Raw genomic sequence first — 22,310 nt, forward strand, 5'->3', positions numbered from 1 at the left:
GCAGCTGGAGTGACTCAGGGGACAGGGAAGCAGGGGTCAGCCCTCCCCCTCAGGCTTCTGGGAAAGTCTCTGGTGGCGGTGGTGGAGGCAGGGGCAGGGGCAGGGGCAGGCCCGGCTCTCGCTGAAGCCCTGCTCCCGCCCCGCGCTGAGCTGCGACTCAGACTCACCGATTCTCCCTTCTCTCCCGAGGGTCCAGCGTAGCCCCGCTCTCCCTTGATGCCCTGACAAGCGAGCAGAGAGAGAGGAATGAGCCCCGCGGCTAATGCGAGGGGCGGAGACCGCAGCTGGTACACAGACGCGGGGAGGAGAGGGGGGCTGCGCCTCATCTGCGGCGGTGGCCCTCGGTGGAAAGGGGGGACGTGCCCACCCAGTGGGCTCCGGTATGGGGTGGCGGCTCCGTGCTGACCCTCTGATTATCTCAACACCCCACCCCAGGAGCAGATCTGTCTGGCCGGGTCTCGGCCTCTCGGGGTCCTCGGAGGGCCTGGATGTGCAGTGACTGCAGTGGGTCCCCAAAGGGAAGGGACGGGAAGGGACAAGCCGTACACCCCAGGGGCTTTCAGCAGTGGCTGTGCCTGGATGGCCCGGCAGAGCACGGGCTGCAGTGCTGGGGAAGGAAGGAGCCTGCTCTGCGGAGGGAGATCCCGCGGGTCCTGTCCTGACCACCCCTCCCAGGCCCCGGTACCCCCAGAGCCAGGGCCCCCTTACTCACAGGCAGCCCCGGCGGGCCCATGGCACCTGGGTAGCCAGGTTGCCCTGGAGGACCCTGCAAAGAAAGGTCGACATGATCAGCCCCTGACGTGTCTGCTCCCCTTTCCTGGGCCAAAGGGTGGCCAGAGCCAGAAGCCCCGGAGCTGCCACCCAGCGGGCACCCCCCCCAACACAGCAGCAACAGGGGCCTGGTCCCCCCCTGGGTCCCCCCTTCCCTCCCCCCCCCCCCCCCCCGACGCAGGTGCTCTAGGTCTCGGCCCCTTCCACTGAGACCCTGAGAGGGGCCCAGGGCAGGGGCTGATGAGGACCCGGGAGGGGGAGCAGAGGGACCTGCTGTAGGAAGAGGTGGGGAGAAGAGCCCCCAGAGACGTTGGTAGGGGACAGGGGTGTTTGCCCCTTACAGGGAGCTGGGCGCCTGCAGATGGGCCTCCTTTCATCCTGAGGGGGTGTGAAGACCCCCACCCCGAGGGGATCGGGGCTGAGGGGCAGAGAACTTCAAAAGTAGGGCCCCCCCCCCTCCCACCTCCTGCACGGCAGCCACCCTGGGGCCTGAGCTGTCTTCCCGGGGCTCCTCTTACCAGTTCCCCCTTCTCTCCCGTCAGGCCCCTGAGGCCTCGCTCTCCTTGGAGACCCTTGGAGAGAAAAATCATGAGAAACTGCAGGGGAGGGCATTCCCGCCCAGCCCCTAACTCCTGCCCCCACCCCACATCCTCTGTCTCTGTTCCAGGCAAAAGGGGGGGGGCTGCTGGTGGCCCCTAGGGTCCCAGCAAGGTTTCCATAGGGTGTGTGCCCCAGAGGGTAACTGTCAGAGATATAAACTCCCATAGATGGGTGCCTCTCAGAAGCATACCCCCCAAAGACAGGTAACTACAGTGATATGTCCCCCAAGTTGGCTGATCCCACAGGGTGCCTCCCGGGCAGGTGACTGTCATTGGTGTGCCCTATTGTAGTAACTGTCTGGGGTGTACCTTTAGGAGGGTGACATGTGTGTTCTTTCCCTGTGACAACTGTCTGGAGAGGTGTCCCTCGCGTGATGTCCCACCGGGTACCCAACACTTACCTGTCCAAGTCCCCCTGCCCCCAGTCAAAATCACCCTCTTTTAGGGACTCGGGGAGAAACATGGGAAGGCTCCCGCCAGAGCATTCCCTGTCACTTTTCAGGGTGGAAAGGGATCTCCATGCCCACCAAAGCCAGAGCGCCCCTCCCCCACTCCTCGCTCTGCCCTGCATACGTTCACCTCACCATTCAGGGGCCATGTCGGCCCCTTCTCCCTCGTGCCCACAAGAGACGGCGCCCAAACCTTTCCACAACACAAGACAGATGGCTAGACGGACAGATGGCCCCTTCACCCAAGCAAGCAGAAACAGACAAGGCCCGGCCGGGATGAGGGCGCGGGGACAGATGGAACTGCGGCCAGGGGGGCCCCCGCTCCCCGGGCCCTCGTCACCAGGCCTGGGAGGAGAGGAGCCAGACCCCGGGAACACGCAATCTGACAAACAAAAGGTTAGTGTCCACGACCCAGGAGGGAGCAACAGCGAGGATGGGGATGACGGAAACACACCGTGATGATGATGAAGGCAGAGCAATTAACGACACCTGGCAGAAGGCGCCGGCCAGGAGGCCGGGAACAGAGGGGCAGGGCCCCCCGACACTCAGAAACCCAACTGGCTGGCATCACGTGTCCAGCCTCGGAGCAGGCTGGCACTGGAGCCAAGAAAGAGGAAAGGAAGGGAAGGAAGCTGAGCGTTTCCTCCGGGACGATGGGGAAGATGCAGGCATCCTCGCCTTCCGGTTCCCGGGGGCCGCTGGCCAGCCCGGCCAAGCAGCAGGGCAGCAAACCTAGGCCAGCCTGCAATGTGAAGCCCTAAAGCTTTGGCATCTCTGCCGGGCGCAGTGCCAGGTGCCTGGCAGGGCCCCAAGAACGACTTTCAGCAAATCTTTAGTCAACACCAAAGGTGGGAGAAGCAGGAGGCAGAAATGAGAAGGGAGGGATGAAGAGGCCCTCAGAGGCACCAGCTTAAGCTAAGAAGGTGAAATAGCTCCGGAGGACTTATGGGGAGCGATGTGCGGTTGTGGGAGAGAAAGCACGAGAGGTGGGAGAAGGGAAAATGAGAAGAAGGCAGAGGCTTCGAGGATGTCCAAGCTGCCGGGGGCCTTAGGAACCTGTGTCGTTAGCTACCATGCCTGCAGGCGGACAACGCAAACACGGAGGATGGAGGTGAGGGTGTGACGGCAAAGGAGACAGCAAAAGCCACAGAGACCTGGTTGGCGGGGGGAAGGGAGGTCGAGCAGCGCTAGGTTCTTACAGGCAATCCGGGGGAGCCAACGGCACCAGGAAAACCTGGGGGGCCCTGGTGGGAGAAACAGCAGGTCACATCTCACAAGCACAGCCTCCCCGGGGCAGTCTGGGGCTGAGGGGTCGTGGGAGAGGTCACGGGAATATTGCAAGGCAGCTGGAAGAGAGGCTCCCTGGAAGGCTTGGCCCAGAGACACGTGCTCCTCCCCTTGGCTCCAGGAGGAATGGCTCTGTCATCAGCAGAGACACGAAACAGTCCCCAACATCAGCAGCCCTTCCCGAGTCTCCCTGCGTCTAACTGAGCCCCCTTGCTGGAGTGGGAGCCCTCACGCCTGCTACCTGACCTCCACAGGCTCCCCAGATGGAAGGCTCCTGGTCCTAACATAGCTCCCACCAGCCATTTTTTATTTTCTCCAAAGAAAGCATTTTCAGTTCTTCCAGTCTTTTCTGGTCACTTCTATGTTCCTGCCATATCAACACCACAGAGGACTCCAAGGAGGAGGCCCCCTGCCTGGCCTTTCTTTGTAGACTGGTCCTTGCGATGGTCCTACAGAGCAGTGGAGGGCAGCTCCATCGCAGCCCCTGGCCCCTGGGGGCCTGGTGTCACAGGGGCACAGAGATCTAGGCTGGTCGCCACGTGCTTTCCTGGCCGCCGAGACCACGAGCCAGAAGCCGAGGCCCCCTGCCCCGTGCAGCCTGGGTCCCTGGTGCAAGACACAGCGGGTCAGGGGCGGGGAAACACGGATGCGCCCCGAGGGCCTCCTCTAAGCAGGACCACAGGCACAGCCGGCCCATTCCCAGGGGTTCGGTGGTGGGAGTCCTCAGTGCCCACAGATGCTCCGACAGAGAAAGGAGCAGGCAGTGGAGGTTTCCTCAGTCTGCCCTGCCCAGCTTCCTGGAGACCAGGCAGCACTAGGACCCCTCTGAGAGAGCATCAATCAAGCCAGGAAACCACAGATACTCACAACGGGGCCTGGAGGACCTGGGGAGCCCCTCACGCCGGGTGGACCCTGCAAAGGAAGCCAAGAGAAATGGATAGAGAGGCTCAGGCCCCATAGGGTCTCAGTGCCTTCGTCCTGGCTCACCACAGCCAGAGTCTCCAGGCAGCTGATGTTAAAGGTGATGCTAAACTTCTCATTCAGTTCATTCAATCATCCAACAAACATTTATTGAGCAGCTACTATGTACCAGGCATTAGTCCAGGTGCTGGGGGCACGGCAATAAACAAAATACCAAAATCTGAGCCTCGTGGCGCTTACACCCTAGGGGAGCGGTGGACGGTGATAAATACGGTAGGACAGGGGCTGTCACGTAGTTGGTGCTCAGTAGATACCTGTGGGATGTTCTTACATGAAATAAATACACAGTATGTCAGACAGGGATGAGTGTGGTGAGACGGAAGCAGCTAGGGCCCTGGCCACTGTGGCTAAATGGTTAGAGCATTGACCAGAGCACCGCAGGGTCACAGGTTCAATTCCGGCCCTCGTCGGGGCATGTGCGGAAGTAACCAATCGATGTGTCTCTCGCATCGTGTTTCTCTAACTCCCTCCCTCCCTTCCACTCGCTCTAAAAAATCAAAGAAAAAAAAATATCCTCCAGTGAGGATTAACAACCACAACAAAAGCAGCAGCCAGGCCAGGGAGGGAGGGTGTCGCATGGATCAAGAGCAGAGAGGAGGCCAGTGTGTGAGGAGAGCAGATGAGATGGGGCAATAGGGCGCCAGCTGACTGAAGGCCCCGGAGCCCTGGAAGGACTCGCGGGAGACAGGGAGCCACTGAGGGCCCAAGAAGACATCTGGCCCGAGTGAGACTGCACTCGGGAACGAAGGGCCACTGCGCAGGAGGGCCCAGGCCCTGGCCTTACCTCTTCTCCTCTCTGGCCCGGCAGCCCCGGAGGACCGGGCAGGCCAGGGCTCCCAGCACAGCCCGGGTCTCCCTCGCTGTTGTCTCCCTGGAGTGGATGGAGTTGGTGGGAGTGAGCAGTCGGCTGCTTCGCTCCCCGTCGGGGCTCAGGGCAGGGGGTGAAGGAAAGGCGAGGGCCACTCACCCGGGCCTCCTCCGCTCTGGGGCGCTCCCGCTCCGTGAAGCACTGGGGGGCACAGAGGAGCTCTATCAGGTGAGGCCACTGGAATCCCTCCCTACACCAAGGCCGCCCCGAGCCCAGCCTCCTACCCGGGCACAGTTGTCAAAACCTGGCACACCAGGGATGCCCTGGTCTCCCTTCTCGCCTTTCTGCAGGAGGGCCGCTGGGCGGGCCTTCTGCCCCTGGACACAGTCCCCACAGATGCTCTAGGAGGGAAAGGAGAGGGCAGGGGGCAGGGGTCTGAGTGGCCGGGAAGGGCCAGATGGAGAGCCCCTGTCACCTGCCTGGCAGGCAGTCCTCCACCCACACTCCTCCCAGCCACACCCCTGCGGCAGCTTTGCTCCATCCTCAGGGCACCCAATCCCAACACCGGCTTTGCGTTTCCTGCAGGAAGAAGCTCTGGTGGGGGCCCCGCCAAAGCCACTTTCCAGACAGGCGTGTGGGGGGAGGCAGAGGGGCCCACAGAGGCACCATCTGCCCCGCTGTTCCGGCATCCTGCGCCCGCTGTGAGGACACGCCACGAGGACTCGGGCTGCAAAGGCCGGTTCCGAACAGCTTCTCCAGGAGCAAGGGGAGCAGCTGCAGGAGCAGCCAGGCCTTTGCAGACGCCTGGGAGGGAGCCCGCCCTCCGTCCCCGCCGATCCCAGCTGTCGGACGTCCAGTTCGCTGGGCCTGCCAGTCTTCCTGACCAGCAGGTGCTCCTCTCACCTGGCCTTTAACCTCTTTGGGTCACAAAGCCCTCTGGGAGTTTGATGGAAGCTGTGAGTCCTCGTCCCAGAAAAAGAAAACCCACGAGTGGAAAGTGGACTACAGCCTCAGAGGACTAGGGGCCCGGCGTCCGTGCATGGCCTGGTGGGGTGTCCGTGGACCCCCAGCGGGGCCCCTGCTCCACCTTCACTGCACTGCGAAGCCCCGTGGTAACGGTTGTGTTTACTCAGCACCCAGGCGCCAGTCATCGTAATGGGCCTGTGCACTTATCACGCTCTGTCCTGGCAGCACCAGGAGGCAGGTCATCTTATAAGCACGTGGAGATAAGGGAGTCGACACCCGGAGAGACAGTGTGACATGTCCACGGCGGGGGGAGCCTGGATGAAGCCCTGGTCTGTCTGAGGCCAGAGCTGGTGCTCAGGCCACACAGGCCCAGGCTTCCTCTGGGCTGTGCGTGCGTGTGGTGGGGGCTCCTGGTCAGCACCCTGGGTGCCATCTGACACCTCTCCAGACAGCTGCTTAGCGCCCCCTGCAGAGCACTTGGCTGAGAAACCATCGGATGAAATGTTACACAGAGAAATGCTAAATCCTGCTTGAGTTGCACAGTCACGTGCCCAGGGCAGGACTTGGGGGGACCCAACTGCCGGAAGCCTGGGGGAGAAGCTGCAGTTTCACCGCCACCACCCCGCTCTGATCCACGGCATAACTGTGCCAGGAGGTTACCCTGGCCTCAGGCTGCTTCCGGAGACATCTCTGTTAGAGCCGGGTGGGGCAGTCTCTCCCCACACTGTCCTGGTTAGGACCCAGGGTTGTCCAGGGCACCGACTAGCCAGTGCTGGAAGGGGGTGGCCAGGACAGCGCACTCTGCTGGCCAAAGCTTGGGAGGGACCCCTGAGGATGCCAAGCTGGAGGAGAGAAGAGCCCAGATCTCGTCTCCAGAGGTGACTGAGCAAGGAAGGGCTGTGCCACCCTTGGCTCCCAAGGGAATCGCTGCCCAGCTTGAGAGGCCAGACCAAGCCACAGCCCACGGGTGTGATCTTGACCGTGTCTGCAGGCCCTGGCACAGGCCGACTCTCCTTCCAGGCCCAAGTCCCCTTGCGCCACTAGACTTGCTTCTCAAATCCCATCTCCTCCCTGGATTCTTTCTGGATTGACCAGAGAGAGGGTGCCGAAGCCTTCTTCCAGGCCCCACCCCGTCTGACCATAGAACGTAACCTTGGCGGGCAGGCCTGAGGGTCTCACCAGTATCCTATCACCCCCCCGCCCCACCCCCTGCCCGCATTATGCTCTGCATGCTGCTGGGGCCCTGCCCTGGAGTAACCAGGGGGGTACAGGGCCTCACTGGCAGCAGCTCTGTGGTTGGAACTGCCAACAGCATCCGCAAGATGGGTACCTTCTCAGGGTTCCTTCAAACAGTCATTCGGCAGGTACTGACTTAGGGGCTGTGAGGAGCCAGGCACTGCGCTGAGCCCTTTTAGACATGCTGGGAGCCCCCCTCCCCCCCACACTGCCCACAAACAGCCCATCTGCAGCGCCCTCTGCCACCCCCTCAAGTCCCTACTCCCTCCCGCTTATCCTCTTACCTGCAGGAGGTGCTGTTCAATGGGTAAGGATCCCTGCAGGAGACAGACAGCGGGGCTCAGGCGGGGAGGGGAAGGGGAAGGAGACTTAAGGCATCAGGTAGAGCCTCGGCCTCGGGAAGCCACGTGCCAACCAGGCTTCTCCCAGAGGGAGAGAAGAGGGCCCCCCACTGCAGCTCAGGGAGCCGGCCTGGCAAGCTCGGCCCTGGCAAGGGCAGGGAGGCGGCTGGACAGCGAGTCCTGGCCGGTACCTACCAGCTCCGCAGTCAGCCCCGGCTGCCCTGGCAAACCGTTGTTTCCAGGGATGCCCTGCAGCCAAGGAGAGACACGAGTGAGTGGGCTCCGCTCCCTGCGTCATTCCCACCATCCCCCCTGCCTCTGCCCTCTCCCTGCAGAGCTGAGCCCATAGTCTTAGCTCAAAACCCCCAGACCAGTGTGTAGGGAAAGCTGAGGAGGCCCAGCGGGGTGACCCCCAAACCAGTCCGACAGTCTGCTTTTCCGCGCACGTTACAGGAAGTCAGAATTGAGGCAGAGGGTCGTCTATATAGCAAGTAGCTACTGGTTCTTTCTGTGCTAAGTCCTTCCCTACATCCTTCTCATTGAATCATCACAATTCTATTGAACTAGGTGTTGTCACCATCTTAAAGCCAGAAAAGGGAATTCAGAGAGGAACTGCCAAGGCCACAGGACAAGCGAGGCACGGAGGTGAGACTCCGAGGAGGACGCCGGCCTAGCTCCTCTCTCCACCACTATTTCGGCACATTCCCCAAAGGACACTCCCCAGAACATGCACCCCCAGGTGAGGCTGGGGAGCAGACCCAGCCGGGCACCAGTCCCCACCACCTGGGTAACTTTGGCAGGTTACTTGGGGGGAGGGGGGCGCGGAGATCTCTGTGCCTCAGTTTCCTTATCTGTAAAACCGGGTTCGTTTACGGTGAGGCTTGAAGGAGGCCACAGCTGTAAGGAGTTTAGTACAGGGCCGGGCACGCAGGATGCTCATGTGAAATGTTTGCCAAGCAAACCCTGTTCCCCTCACAGACTCACAATGCGCATCTGCATGTTAAACACTCCTTGGAGGCAGGGAGTACGTTCCCCTTTAAATCCCCAGTGCCCGCCACGGAGGAGGCGTGCATTAAATACCCATCGCAGGAACGCACTGCTGCTCCCCCTGCTCCCCCGAAACAGGATTTCCTTGGCCGCCTGAGAGTTGGCCTCCCTCAAGTCCCAGCTCCCAGCGAGAGAACATGCCACCTTCTCCCACCAGCCGCCGTATTTCAGGCCAGGTTCCCCTTCTTGCACCACCACACGCCATGGCCCTGCCCTTCTCATTCTGTCTCCTTAATGAATGAATAGGGCAAAGTGCTTAGAACAGCGCCCTGGGAGAGGGAAGACACCTTGCACGTGTTCATTATAATCATGCCCTGAATTATTACTCACCCCATGCTCCTCTCTCCATTGCCCAGGTATTAGCTCAAGCCTGATTTTTTTGTGATTTTCTCTTCCTGCCCTCCCAGAATTTAAACGCCCACCTGTCGATGTGAGCAGCTCTCCCCTAGCTGTCTAGCCTTGGGCACATCTCCTAACCCCGGTGCCTCAGCTTCCTCTTCTGTGAAATGGACGCAGATGACATGATAGAACCACGCATGGGCCCTGGACAGTAAGTGCCATATATTTCTGAGCCTGTTTCTGCGCCTGAGGAGAAGCTGTAGGAGACGACCTGGTAAGCAGGACCTGCGCCCTGCCTGGCACAGGGCAGGTGCCCATCGGGGGCTCAGCGTGGCCTCCAGCACTGGCGCTGGAGGAGGACCCGGTGCCTGGAACCAGGCTCGGCAGTCCCTCTTTTCTGTCTTGGCAGGGTTGACACTGCAGCAGCGTGAGCTTGTTAACAGATCACTTTGAAATGACTGCACTTCCCCAAGCCCCCTGCAAGCCCTCTGCAGGCAGATTCCCGCTCCCTGGCAGGGGTGAAGCAGGAAGCCGGGCACTTGGTAAATGTGTGGCTGCCCCCGAGGGAGGACCAGAGGTGGCTCTACTTCGGCCTCTGGGAGAGAACTGTGATCCCAGTGGAGACTCCCACCCGCAATGTGTGTGTGTGCGTGTGTGTGTGTGTATGTGTGTGCGTGTGTATGTGCGCGTGTGTGCGTGCGTGTGCGTGCGTGTGTGTATGTGTGCGTGTGTGCGTGTGTGTATGTGTGCGTGTGTGTGTGTGTAAAATCTCAAAATCGCCAGGGCATGGGGAGTACATAGTTTATAAAACGTTCCATGTGATTCTGCTCTGCTTCAGGCGAGAATCGCTTTCTTTTTTTTTTTTTTCAGGAGCTGAGAGCCAGGCATGCAGCAGCCACTGTCTGTGCCTCCTAGGAGCTCCCCCAATGCGGCCTGGTGTGCAAACCATTGGGGACCTGTCCTGGAGGGCAGCACAGGGGGAGGAAAGTGCTCCGCGCCGGGAAGCTCAGGCCAGGCCGCCCACGCCAGCCGGTGGCCTCAGCCAAGATGCCTCACTGCTCAGGGTCTCACGCGCCCAGCGGTGACATAGGGATAACACCACTTCCTACTGGGGCTGATGTAAGGCTCCAATGAGGGAGAGAATGGATGCAAAATAGTAGTAGTTGTTGGTGTGATGATGGTGAATGCCTTCTAAGCATCTACTATGTGCCGGGCATGGTTCTATACATTTTGCATGCATATTGTTTAACATTCACAATAGCCCATGAGGTGCATGCTGTCATTATCTCCGCTTAACAGGAGGAGGACTGGAGACACAGAGAGGGGCATCACACAGCTAGCACATGGCAGAGCTGGGATTCAAAGTCAGGCTGCCAGGCTCTGGAATGAACACTCTCATCTCAGCTGGGCGGGGATCTCCACTCCAACTACACTGCCCTTACGATCCCTGGCCTCCTCGCCAGAGGAGGCCCATCCCACCTGGGGCTTCTGCACCTGCTGCTTTCTCTGTCAGGAATACTGTCCCTTCAGAGGCTCATTCCTCGTTTCCTTTACCTCTCTGTTCAAATGTCACCTTCTTTTCCGCTTTTCCCCAAGACCTCTTCCCTGCTCGCCTCCCGTTTTCTATCCCCACTCCGTGTTCATTTTCCTCCTAGCACGGGTCCCCTTCTCACACACTGTATTTTATTTATTTATCTTGCTCATCGCCTGAGCCTCCTACTAGAATGCAGGCTCCAAGAGGACAGGGCTTTTCATTTTTGTTCACTGTTCTATCGCCAACCTAACAACAAACGAACGCAGTCCCTGGAGAAGAGCAGGTGTGCAAGACACAGGTGCAGCCCTGCACCAGGGTAAACTTTTTATCTGTCCCAGATTCTGGGTTCCTGGCAGCTGGCCAAGGCCTGAGCCTGGCACGGGTGTCAGTAGGGTGCCTGGGCTAGCTCACAGCAGGACATGCCCTCCATGCCACTCTGGGAGCAGAAGCACAGAGGAGGGAGAAATGGCAGGTGTGTGTGCAGGTCAGGGAGCCTCCCAAACTCATTCATTCTCTTCTCCCCCCCATTTACCTGCAGCCCAGGCATTCCAGGGGGGCCTGGTGGTCCGGGAACACCTGGGGGACCCTGAGGGAGAGAAGACATAATCAGACCGAGAAGAAAGCCCTGCCCCATTGCTGGGGGGCAGTGAGGCGAAGGTGGGCAAGCCGAGGGGCGCTGGCGGACAAGAGAAACAGAGGAGACAAGCGACACACACCTGCGGGCCCGGCTGCCAGGAGCTGCCCATCCAAAGTCCCGGAGCACCCTGGGTGGGAGTGGGGGGTCGCAAAAGAAGGGGAGAGGTTACAGGCAACGTCCACACCAAGCGCAGGGCTGCGTGGGGAGGCAGCTGGCGGGGCACAAAGCCCTGTGGGGCCCTTGCGTGTTGGGGGGGGGGGGGGAAGCAGGGCTCTCAGCACCACTCACCGGCATGCCCGAGAAGATGGGGTCTCCCCGAGAGGGACAGGAGCACTCCCCGGGCTCACCCTGGAAAGACAAGGAGCCTTTGTCAGAGGAGGGCCAGGATGGAGGGCTTCCTGGAAACTGCCATCTGGGAGGCGGCACAGGCTCTCGGGATGGAGAGGCCAGGGTTTCAATCTGGAATCTGTCTCTTGAGCACTGGACAGTCTGTTCGACCACTCGGAACCTCAGTCTCCTCATCTGTGAGGTGGGACGATAATACCAACTGCATAGGCTGCCCTGAGGATGGGGGGGATTCGAGGATGCAGAGGTCCTGCCCCATGGCCAGCTCAGCAAACACGGGCTGCTGCCATTCCTGCGTTTTCCGTTTCACCGTTGTCTGCCACAGCCCCGGTATTCTCGCCTCCCACGGTCGCAGCTTGACCCGGCTGCAGCCCCACTCGCTCCCGCTGGCCCAGCCTGGCTCCTGTGCCCTTCTCTCCTGCTCCCTGACATCTCTGCTCTGACCATGCCCATTTGAAAATGCAGCTGCCCCCTGCTGGGGAGGTTGGGCCGGGCGGGGGGGGGGGGGGGGGGGGCGGGGGGGGCGGGGAGGTCTTGGAGCTCTCTGGGTCTCCTGGGATCCTGGTTGAGGCCTGAATCAGCAACCAGGTAAAGTGGGGAGCGCTTGGGGCCTCGGCTCCCTGGGACCAGGGAGCTGGTGGAAGGCAAGGAGACCAGGGTGGCTGCCGTTCTGCAGGCCAGGGCCACTGGCATGTACGCAGGTTCGCTTCCTGGCCGGACCGGAGGGGCTGCATTTCCCCAGAGCGATGGGACTCACCTTCTCCCCCTGAGGCCCTTTTTCACCCTGCAGGGAAGAAGCACAGAACGATGAGTAGATCAGGGTGGGAGGCGGGGCCAGCCGCGGCTTCCTGCTGCCTCCGGACACTACTCACCGGAGTCCCTCTGGCTCCTGGAAGTCCAGTCTGTCCTTGCTGTCCATCACGTCCCTGACGGGAGAGAGCGCAGGGTCAGTGGTTAGTGCTGGGCAGCAGCCAGCCATCGGCCTGCCTGCAGGGCGGGCGACAGGACAGACACAGGCAGCACCAGGCTCCCAGTGCCCGGGTCCTGGAGGACAAGGCGGAGGCACAGGAGACAAGGAGAGCAGGAAGGAGGGAGAAGCCTGGCGTCTCCTCCTCGCCTGTGAGTGTCAGACGCCAGGCCAAGCGCCTACCAGAGAACACTGCATGGGTCCTCACCCCCAGCCCCGCAGGACGGCACTGCTCTGCGTCACAACTAAGGAAACTGAGGCTGAAAGAAATGTTGTAAGAGGCCCAACAGCAGGAGCGCACCCAGGTCTGTGTGGCCCGGAGTCCCTGCTCTCTCCTCCCCCTGCTCAGTGCGGGCACACATCCTCTCTATCACAAAGGTCATCTCGGTTGATTTATGGCAGCCCCTATTTCATCCACAAGGAGTCGGAAACTCCGAGAGGCTGTCACTTGCCTCTGGTCACAGCTAGTGAGTGTGGGGTGGGGACTGGGGAGCCTCCTGGGATGAGATTCAGCTCCAGGGAAGCAGGCCTGGAGAGGTCAGCCTGCACACGGGCCTTCGACGGCTGCCTTCCTGTGGGGCCTGCCACCTTCACACATGGACCAAAGACTCCCCAAGGACCGGGACCACCTTCCCCTTCACCTCAGCTTTACACAGGGAGTCCCTGGGACAGGCAGGGAGGGACCCTGACCGCCAGTCCTGCTGGGCAATGCAGACTGGCTGCGCGGACGTGGGCAAGGCCCCGGGCCCCGTGGGCTCCAGAGCACCCTGGAAGGAATCCACCCGTGATTCCCAAACCGGATGTGGAATGTCTCTAGGGATCCATAAAGACGGAAAAGGTTCTGTTCACTGGGCCATTTTCAACGTTACTAAAAGCCCAAGACAGGTTCTACCATTTGCCCATAACCCGGCACGGCCCAGGCTGGCTGAGCAGTAGCATTTCTTTGATTTAGGCTAGAATTATATCCGCTCACAAAATTCTAGTGGGTTCATGAGAAGTAGAAGCTGGCTGTTATACAGGACTTTGATGAATGAAAATGAGGAAACACATTTATTGTAACTTAATCAATGCAATTTGTTCAATAGATACATCTTTTAGGACATGGGACCCTGGTGGGACAGAAATAAAGGGAGGCCTCTGAGGGTTGGAGGTATTGCTGGTCCAGATAGATCTTTGCTGTCCAGTATGGTAGCCAATAGGCACATGTGTCTATTCCAATTTAAAGGAGTTAAAATGAAATGGAATTTAAAATTCAGTTCCCCAGGCACACTAGCTACATTTCCAGTGCTCAGCAGCCGCGTGGCTACAGTCTCTGGCGGTGTGGAGCAAAGTGTTTCCATCGTCCTAGGTAGTTCTGGGTAGCACTGGTTTGGATGATCCCTAATGCCTCCAAGGCTTAAAGTAGGGGTGGGGGAGCTAACGTATGGGCTTTGAGTCAGACAGAATTGTGTCCAAGTCCTGGCTCTGCCTCTTCACTCTCTGGTCTTCAGTTTCCTCATCTGTGAAGTGGGGACCATAACAGCCGTTCCCTTACAGAGCTGTGGGGAGGGCTGAGGGCATCACTGCTTGTCTAGAGCTTAGCACAGGGCCTCAGCACAGTCACTGCTCCCAAACTGGGGGTGATCAGTATTGTCGTTATTCAGGTGCTGCCCCCAAACTGTGTGGTCTTCCTTCTCCGAGGCTGGGCTGAGCTGAGCCTCTCTGCTCCCATCCCCCCTGCTGCTGGATGGCCAGGGTCAGGCCTGTGCCCTCTTCCCAGAAGCAATGCCCTGGGTCCCAGCAACACCCCCAGCACGGAGCACAGAGAGGACGCTTACCGGAGGCCCAGAGACACTGGCACCAGGGAGTCCCATGGGTCCAATGGCTCCTTTTACCCCCGGAGATCCCTGCAGAAGAGAGGGTACAAAGGTTGCCGAGCAATCCAGCAGGTGAGACACACCAGACCAGGTCTCGGGCTGCTCTCATGGGCATCACCCAGTTCCCATGTCCCCTGTGCCCACGGCCAGGGCACCCGAAGCAGTGCAGGCCGAGTGCCCAAGGAGGCAGAAGCTCACCTTGGGTCCCTTCTCTCCAGCAGGGCCAGGTGGTCCTCGAGGCCCCGGAAACCCCTGCAGGTGGAATCACAGCTAGTTACCCCTTATCCCGGAGCGGCCCCTGCCCCTGCCAGCCTCCTCCAGACAGACGTACCTGAACGCCAGGCAAGCCCGGGGCTCCAGGTTCCCCCTGCAAGTCAGAAAAGGCAGACTGGGCCACACCTGCGCAAGCCAACCTGCCCCACTGGCAGACCTGGTCTGGGGTGGGCTGTCTGCCAGCCCTCAGAAGAGCACCCCAAGGAGACCCTGAGGGTCAGAGAGGTGGGGGTCAGAACCAAGAGCCTGGACAGAAGCACGGCTAAGGCTGCGGCACAACTCTATCCCAGAGCGGTGCCCGTGAGCGTTCAGGGGCGGGCAGAGCTCCGTGGTTTTCAAGGCAGATGGGAGTGGACAGCTGGCTAGTAGGAGTGTTGGGGGAGGGGTGGCAGGCAGGCATAGGTAGGGCTGGAGACTTACCTCGGGCCCCTGGACTCCCATTCCTGGAGGCCCAGGCTCTCCCTGAAGAGGAAGGACACCCTTGGCTTGAGATTCCCACTCACCCTTGACCTCCTTAACCTCCTCCACCTTCTCCCCACTCTAAAGCTGATCTCCATCCCCCACTCCAGCCCCCACGTATCTCCCACCCCCACTCTCACCCACACATACCTGCAGCTCAGGCCCCCCTAGCCACACCTACCTGCATGCCCTTCAGTCCTGGGGGCCCTTGAACTCCTGGTAAACCAGGCTGGCCCTAAAAGACACAGGTGGCCCATGGGTCCCAGGGGGGAACGGGCAGCCCAGGTGAGAAAGGACCAGAGGGCAGGCAGCCCCAACTCACCGGTTTCCCAGGCTGGCCCACGCCTTCTGGGCCCGGCTCTCCTTTGGGGCCTGGCTTCCCAGGCAGTCCTGCCGCTTGAGTCAACGCCCCCTGCAGGCTGGGGCAGGCAGTGCAGCCATCGCCCTAGTCAGAGACGGGCATAGCCAGGAGTGAGCCAGGGCTGGCAGCTGGGCCAGCAGGAGGCATGGGAAAGGGGGGACCTTGCGTCCCTCTGAGAGCTCCCTCCCTCCCCTGCCCCCACCTCAGCCTGGGGAATCACAACAGGCGCCCGACACTCCTGCCCCAGGGAAGAGCTGAGGCGCCCCCACCCAGCGCTCCGGCAGCAGAGGAGGCTCACAGCCCGACCCCAGTCTTCCCCTCAGAACCCTTAGCTTCTTTGTGTTCATGCAGCAAACTGCCCACCGCCTGCCTGACCTTTTCTCCTTTTGGCCCCATGGGGCCCCGAACCCCTGGCTCTCCCGACAGTCCCGGCTGCCCCGAGGTGCCTGGCGTTCCGGGATCTCCAGGATTCCCTGCGTCACCCTGTAAGGAGTGGGGATCAAGGAGGGCAGAGGTGACCCGGTGGGGGCAGGTTGCCCTCTTGGGACCTGCAGGTACTCAGAGCCCTTCGCTGGGCCTGGGGCTGGGCAGAGAGTAGAGAGTAGGCACAGGGCAATCAGGAAAAGGAGGAGGAGAGGGCATCTGAGAAGAGGGGGTGCCCACCCATGCCCACCAAGGCTTTCTCACCTTCTGCCCCTTCAATCCACGCTCTCCAGCCTTGCCCTGAGGAGAAAGCATTTCCATGCACTCATGCTGGACCCCCCACACCCCCACTCCATTGGCTGTCACTGCGCTAGACCCGGGAAATACAACCCACATCTCTGCTCTCAGGCACTGTAGAGATTAAGGGCAAAGACTGGAGCCAGACTCCTGCCGAGGTGACCCTGGGCAAGTTACGTCACCTCTCTGTGCCTCGGTTTCCTCATCCGTCAAATGGGGATGATAAAATAGCATGGGCTCCTATGGGCTTCTACACTGTAGGGTTCTTGTGAGGTTAGATGAGCTAATATGGGTGAAGCAGTGCATGGCTCCTTGTGCACACTGCCAGTGTTTACTGTTATTGGTGAAAGCAGTGACAATAATCATCACCACAGTGGCAACTGTCATTTCCCGAACGCCTAGTGCAGGGGTGGGCAAACTTTTTGACTCGAGGGCCACAATGGGTTCTTAAACCGGACCGGAGGGCCGGAACAAAAGCATGGATGGAGTGTTTGTGTGAACTAATATAAATTCAAAGTAAACATCATTACATAAAAGGGTACGGTCTTTTTTTTTTTTTTTTTTTTTAGTTTTATTCATTTCAAATGGGCAGGATCCAGCCCGCGGGCCATAGTTTGCCCACGGCTGGCCTAGTGTGTGCTAAGTGCTTCACGCACATCCTAGGCTTCCACCACCAGGCACAGGAAACAAGCACAGAGCAAAAGGGACTTGCTCAAGTCTAAAGGCTAGGAAACAGCAGACCTGGACTCTGGACCCAGGTCTGTCTGGTCCCAGGTTGGTGCTCTTTCTGCACATCCCATCATGCTATGTCCTGGGACCCAAGTCTCTGCTCTCGGATACTGTATCGATTAAGAGAAAAGACCTGAGCCAGACTCCTGCCTGGGGGACCCACCTACTCCCCACTGCCCAGGGAGCCAAGAGACCCGGGGAGGCGGGGGGGGGGGTGTCCCCGCCTCTCTCCAGCCCTGTCTGCATCCCCCCGTGAGGCCCTGGCGCTCACCTGTTTTCCTGGCAGGCCGAAGCCCGGAGGTCCAGGCTCGCCCTTCTCTCCAGGAGGGCCAGGCAAGGCCGCCACGCGGCTGTTCCCATTCTGAGGCTCAGACAGAGCTGAACATGGCTCACACGGCTCCCCCTGCCGAGCAAGGACACAGGGTTGGGGGCCCCAGGCCAGGCTTGGAATCTGGGGAATGTAGCCAGGCCTGACATGGCACCTCTCATGGGCAAGGCATATCTCAGGAGAGGCTGTGGAAGAGCAGGTAAGAAAGGAAGGTGGGGCCAAGTCATCAGGGGTCATGCTAAGGGGTCAGCTGGGACCCTCAGACGTGAGGGAGCCTCGGAGAGCTTGAAGGAGAGCGATATGAGATGTGTTTGGGAAGTTTACCCAGGCTGTTGGGTGGGGAATGTCCCCATACTCACCTTTTCCCCTTTGGTTCCTGTGGGTCCCACTGGTCCTGGGGGCCCCTATGTGATACAAACAACAACAACAAAACAACACAAAACACGTGTGATGCCCAGCATCTGCCTGAGCCAGGAGGAGGCACCACCCAGGCCTGTCATCTCCCCGGAAGTGGGCAGCACCTCCCACCCTGTCCTTTCCCAGAGCTGCTGCCGCCCGCCGCCCACCTGGAGTGCACTTACCGAACTGCCAGCTGGCCCTGACTCCCCGAAATCACCCTGAGATCAAAGGAGAGAACAGCAGGTCACATGGGAGTGCAAAGCTCTAGCTGAGAAACGACAGGTTTGCTTGGGAGAGCCGAGTCTGGACATATATTCCAGTGTTTCTAACACTCGTACACCCACAGAACCCCTCATCTGAGTCACGCTGCACTGTAAGTTCAATGCTCTAATTCAACCATGAACACAAATGTTAACACGGGCACTGAAATCGAGGACCCAGCCGAGGTGACGATTACAGACTTCCTGAGCTCAGTCCCACTTCTGCACACCCACGTGACTTTGGGCAATTTACTTGGCCTTTCTGTGCCTCCATCTTCTCCTCTGTAAAATGGGAATAATGGGCTCTTTACCCGATAAGGTTTTGGGAAGAGGAAACAATATATGTGCAAGCACGTAGCACAGTGCCCTGCACATAATAAGTAGTAAAGAGGTGTTTATTTTATTATATTATTAGAAGGCCATCTTGAATGTACTTTATTACTTTCTATTATCACTAAATTAAAAATACAACATTAAGGAATTCTCTTGGAGAACACAAGGGCTTTCAGGAATACGTTCTTCAACTCCAGTTTGCAAAACGTTGATGAATTTATTTCACTGCAAATGTACAGTTTGGTGTCTTGTCTGTCTTGTCTCTACTCCCCTCCCAGGGCCCCTGTCTCCCTGCTAAGCAGCCCAGGTGTCCCTAACTTCTAATCCAGGCCTCACCTTTTCTCCTTTCAGCCCTGTTGGCCCTGGAGCCCCAACTTTTCCCTGAAAAACAATCAAGTTATAGTCACAGCATCTCCCCCTTCCCACCCCTCTGAGACCCCATGGGCCCCAGTGTCCTCGGAGGAAAAGAAGCCGGCTCAGAATTACACACCCCACAGCCCTGCAGGCAGCTGGACAGTTATTTCAGTTATACAACTGGGGACTCAGGTTCTAAGAGGGAGTTCCGGGGGCGAGTAACCTGGGGCAGTGCAGGAAGAAGGGAGGGACAGGCTGCAGGCTGGGGACACCTGCCCCAGGGCCTCCCCCTGGGCTCTGCCTTGAGCTGTGGGGGCCTAAGGAGCCAGGGAGGACACTGTAGAGCAAGGCCGGGCTGGGCTGGGCTGGGCTGGGCTGACAGGAAGCAGCCACTCACCGGAAGGCCAGGAAACCCGAAGCCAGGGGGCCCCACGTCTCCTTTGATCCCTGCCAAAGGCCCAAGCTGCTGGGCCCCCACAGCTGGGCTGCAGGACAAGCAGGACTCCCCCTGAAGAAGGAAGAGAAGGTATCAAAAAGGCTCCCAGTAGTCAGAGGGGGCAGCCAGGTGACTGGGTTCCCTCACCTTCTCTCCTTTGAGGCCTTGGATGCCAGGGTCTCCCTGTGGGGAGAAAAGGTTTATGGGCTGAGACTGGGCATGTAGGGATGCGCCCAAACATCCTAGCCACGTATGAGGACGGCCATGTCACACACCACAAGCACTTCAAACACCCAAGCACCCTAGGGGGCCCCAGGTCAGCAGCACCCCAGAGCCAGTGCTCATCAACCCGTGAAGCCAGGCGGAGCTCTCCCACCAGAAAGTCCCTATACGTACCCGATCGCCTTTCTGTCCTACAGCTCCCAGGTCCTCCTGATAAAAAGAGTCTGTGAGGGAGTGGGGTGGGGAGGCCAGGCCCGGACCCTAACCCAGCCCTGCCCACTCCTTCCCACCATCCCCACCAACAGCCACTCCCAGGAGGAGAGCACAGCCTCACTCACTATCAGGGCTGGCTCCACACCAGCTTGCCCAAAAGGCATTTTAGCAGTTCCTTAGGAACGCTGCAGGGTTGCCACGGAGACCTGAGGTGGCCTTCTAGCCCAGCACTAAACTCTATGGTTCAGCCGCTACCGAGGAGCTAAGCACCTAGACCCTCTGCCCACAATCTCTCTATGGCCATGAGAAGTACCCAGTCTCTGCCCAACTCCACTCTGTGGTGATACCCTCAAGTTCTTTGTGGGGTCCCTCCATGGCCACCCTAGGTGCTCACCCTGGCTGGTGCAGGATCACCCGGTTCCCCCTTGGGCCCTGGCTTTCCAGGGAGCCCCACGATGTTCTGGAACCCTTCAGGCAGCGTTGGGCACACTTCACAGGGGTCACCCTAGGAGAGACCATAAGTGGACAAGGTGGGGCTGAGACCCAGGATAAAACAAGGAGCTCTAGACATTGCGGGGGGCGGGGGGGGGGGGCAGCGCCCTAGCCCCAACATCAGCAGGAACACTGGAGGGGCTTTCTGTTCAGCTGACTCATGCATTCAACTGATTCCTGGACATCACAAAACTGCGTCCTCACAGCGGCCATCAGAAAGCCTCGTGTCCTGTTTACAGAAGTGGGAACTGGCCACGGTCATAACTCATGAGTGGCTGAGGCGGGCCTTGAGCCCAGCGGTGAAACCCCCCAGCCTGGCTCTGTGTTTGGCAGTCATTCGCACACTGTAGCTACAAAGAAGGGGCGGGGGTCCACTGAGGAAGGTCAGCACCCTGGGTCACAGGGCCCTGATGCTCAGTGTCACCTCCAGAGAGGGGCTCCCACTCCCGCTCCAACCTGGGCAACGCGGAGGACTCACCTTCTCTCCCTTCAGCCCCGGCACCCCTGGCTTCCCCTGTAGGAGAAGCAGGGGCATTAGGGCTGGTGCATCACGACAGGGCCCGAGGACCAGCCCCACCTCTGGAAGCCTTGGTGGGGCAGGCTTGGACATGGTGGGCAGTGCTCCCCCCGCCCCCACCGAATTGGGGTCACTCACAGGCTTCCCGCCAGGACCTTCCTTGCCCGGCACCCCGGAGCTGCCCTGTGGTCAGAAGAAGGTTAGGGGAAGGCTCCTGGCTGTGACCTCAGACCATTCACCCCTCCCCATGCAGTCCCCTCTCTGGGTGGCAGCATAATCTCTGCCAAATCTCCGGTCGCCTCCTGGTCTATTTGGTCAGCGGAGACTTCCCTCTGCTGCCTGTCCTCATGTCTGTCTAATGCAAGCCCTCTGGTTGCAAAGGAAGGGCGTCCTGAGGCCTCTAGGTACCCCTTCCCCAGGGTAGCAGGTTGGAACATGATCTGGGTGACCCCAGAACAGGGGTGGGCAAACTTTTTGACTCAAGGGCCACAATGGGTTCTTAAACTGGACCGGAGGGCCGGAACAAAAGCATGGATGGAGTGTTTGTGTGAACTAATATAAATTCAAAGTAAACATCATTACCTAAAAGGGTACGGTCTTTTTTTTTTTTTAGTTTTATTTATTTCAAACGGGCCGGATCCGGCCCGCGGGCGGTAGTTTGCCCACGGCTGCCCCAGAGGAACCGCAGCAGACAGACAGACCAACATTTCGGGGCTTTTTGCTCACTGAGGCACAAGGCCCTAAAACAGTGGTTCTCAACCTGTGGGTTGCGACCCCTTTGGCGGTCGAACGACCCTTTCACAGGGGTCGCCTAAGACCATCCTGCATATCAGATATTTACATTACGATTCATAACAGTAGCAACATTACAGTTATGAAGTAGCAACGAAAATAATTTTATGGTTGGGTCACAACACGAGGAACTGTATTTAAAGGGTCAGAAAGTTGAGAACCACTGCCCTAAAATGAGCGTGGGCCCTCCAATCAAGGCCACTCTGGTCATCACTAGACTTAGGACTGCCCTTCCCGATGTCTGGAACCCAGGCTCCCACGTCGGCGAGCACTGGGAGGGGGACACTCCCCACCGAGGGGCCTGGCTGAGCAGAGAGCCCAGCCTCCTCAGATGGATGCCTGGCCCCACTCCCCTCACATGTCCATCACCCCAGCTGCCCCCCCCAGCCCCATTCTCTCTCCTCCTGCCAAGCAGGGGGCCCCCCCATGCGCCCATGCTCTAGCCTGTGCTTACCTTGTCTCCTTTAGGACCAGCTGGGCCACCCGGGTCCCCCTGAGGGCAGAAGCAGTGCCAGGGGCCTCACATTACAGAGAGATCTACTCTAGCCCCTCCCCCAGCAGGACCCTGGGTCTGGCCCCCCACCACTGGCCAGGCAGGAGAAGGGTCTCGGAAGAAAGGAGGGGCAAGGAGTACTCACCGGGATCCCAGGAAGTCCTATACCAGGGGGCCCAGGTCGGCCAGGTGGCCCGGGCTCTCCTGCCAGCCCCTCAGGCCCGACAAAGCCAGGGTCTCCCTGGTCAGGTGTTTTGTGGGTGTGAGAGAGCTGCCGCCTCGGCTCAGCACCCACTCTCCACCCCACAGACACCCACAGCTCACCTTCTGTCCTTTGGGCCCCATGACACAGATCTCTCCCGGCCGGCCCTGTGGGTGGGTGTAAGAACGGCCAAGGCTTGGCCCAGACCCACTGCCCACCCCACTGTCCCTCACCAAGCCAGACTCCACCCAGCGCCCCAAGGTCATCAGACATCAGCCTCAGGGTATTGGAGGTCAAGGGCTCTTAGGCCAGGAGTCAGGAGGCCCCCTCCTGGCTGTGACTCCTCAGGCCTGTTCTGTCTGAGTGAGGGTATCAGGGTGGATTCCGATGGTTAAATTCTAGCATTCCAGACCCCCAGGCTGAGGGACATGGGGCTGTGGTGGGGAGGGGCTGGGAGCCATACATACATCTCGGCCTGGCTTTCCCATAGAGCCCTTGATGCCTCCGTCTCCCTTCTCTCCTTTCTGGCCCTGGAAAAGGTAGAGACAAAGTGACTGGGGTTGA

General features: G+C 59.5%; 1 protein-coding gene across 6 annotated transcripts in view; it reads right to left on the reverse strand.

Annotated features, from left to right (window-relative positions):
- COL16A1 (collagen type XVI alpha 1 chain) overlaps positions 1-22,310 on the reverse strand; it is a 48,433-nt gene that overhangs the window by 15,124 nt on the left and 10,999 nt on the right. For 4 of the 6 annotated variants that reach the window (XM_070404597.1, XM_070404598.1, XM_070404596.1 and 1 more), the window contains 37 exons: positions 22,214-22,276; positions 21,869-21,913; positions 21,690-21,785; positions 21,506-21,544; positions 20,398-20,442; positions 20,221-20,256; positions 19,645-19,755; positions 19,212-19,247; positions 18,963-18,998; positions 18,777-18,887; positions 18,362-18,406; positions 17,615-17,650; positions 17,393-17,437; positions 16,977-17,108; positions 15,944-15,979; positions 15,632-15,739; positions 15,218-15,340; positions 15,077-15,130; positions 14,857-14,898; positions 14,495-14,530; positions 14,362-14,415; positions 14,125-14,193; positions 12,213-12,266; positions 12,098-12,124; positions 11,284-11,343; positions 11,075-11,122; positions 10,891-10,944; positions 7,634-7,687; positions 7,382-7,414; positions 5,180-5,296; positions 5,055-5,096; positions 4,872-4,958; positions 3,974-4,018; positions 3,019-3,063; positions 1,290-1,343; positions 713-766; positions 168-221 (listed from right to left, as the gene is read on the reverse strand). In XM_070404597.1, coding sequence (XP_070260698.1) covers positions 168-221; positions 713-766; positions 1,290-1,343; positions 3,019-3,063; positions 3,974-4,018; positions 4,872-4,958; positions 5,055-5,096; positions 5,180-5,296; positions 7,382-7,414; positions 7,634-7,687; positions 10,891-10,944; positions 11,075-11,122; positions 11,284-11,343; positions 12,098-12,124; positions 12,213-12,266; positions 14,125-14,193; positions 14,362-14,415; positions 14,495-14,530; positions 14,857-14,898; positions 15,077-15,130; positions 15,218-15,340; positions 15,632-15,739; positions 15,944-15,979; positions 16,977-17,108; positions 17,393-17,437; positions 17,615-17,650; positions 18,362-18,406; positions 18,777-18,887; positions 18,963-18,998; positions 19,212-19,247; positions 19,645-19,755; positions 20,221-20,256; positions 20,398-20,442; positions 21,506-21,544; positions 21,690-21,785; positions 21,869-21,913; positions 22,214-22,276 — 2,226 coding nt within the window. The remainder of the gene's footprint in view (positions 1-167; positions 222-712; positions 767-1,289; positions 1,344-3,018; positions 3,064-3,973; positions 4,019-4,871; positions 4,959-5,054; positions 5,097-5,179; positions 5,297-7,381; positions 7,415-7,633; positions 7,688-10,890; positions 10,945-11,074; positions 11,123-11,283; positions 11,344-12,097; positions 12,125-12,212; positions 12,267-14,124; positions 14,194-14,361; positions 14,416-14,494; positions 14,531-14,856; positions 14,899-15,076; positions 15,131-15,217; positions 15,341-15,631; positions 15,740-15,943; positions 15,980-16,976; positions 17,109-17,392; positions 17,438-17,614; positions 17,651-18,361; positions 18,407-18,776; positions 18,888-18,962; positions 18,999-19,211; positions 19,248-19,644; positions 19,756-20,220; positions 20,257-20,397; positions 20,443-21,505; positions 21,545-21,689; positions 21,786-21,868; positions 21,914-22,213; positions 22,277-22,310) is intronic. The other 2 variants (XM_070404599.1, XM_070404600.1) reach the window with 2 other exon arrangements.

This window comes from Myotis yumanensis, unplaced genomic scaffold (genome assembly GCF_028538775.1).
Source record: "Myotis yumanensis isolate MYYU_CA2020_CCGP unplaced genomic scaffold, mMyoYum1.0.hap1 SCAF_2, whole genome shotgun sequence".
Classification (NCBI taxonomy): domain Eukaryota; kingdom Metazoa; phylum Chordata; class Mammalia; order Chiroptera; family Vespertilionidae; genus Myotis; species Myotis yumanensis.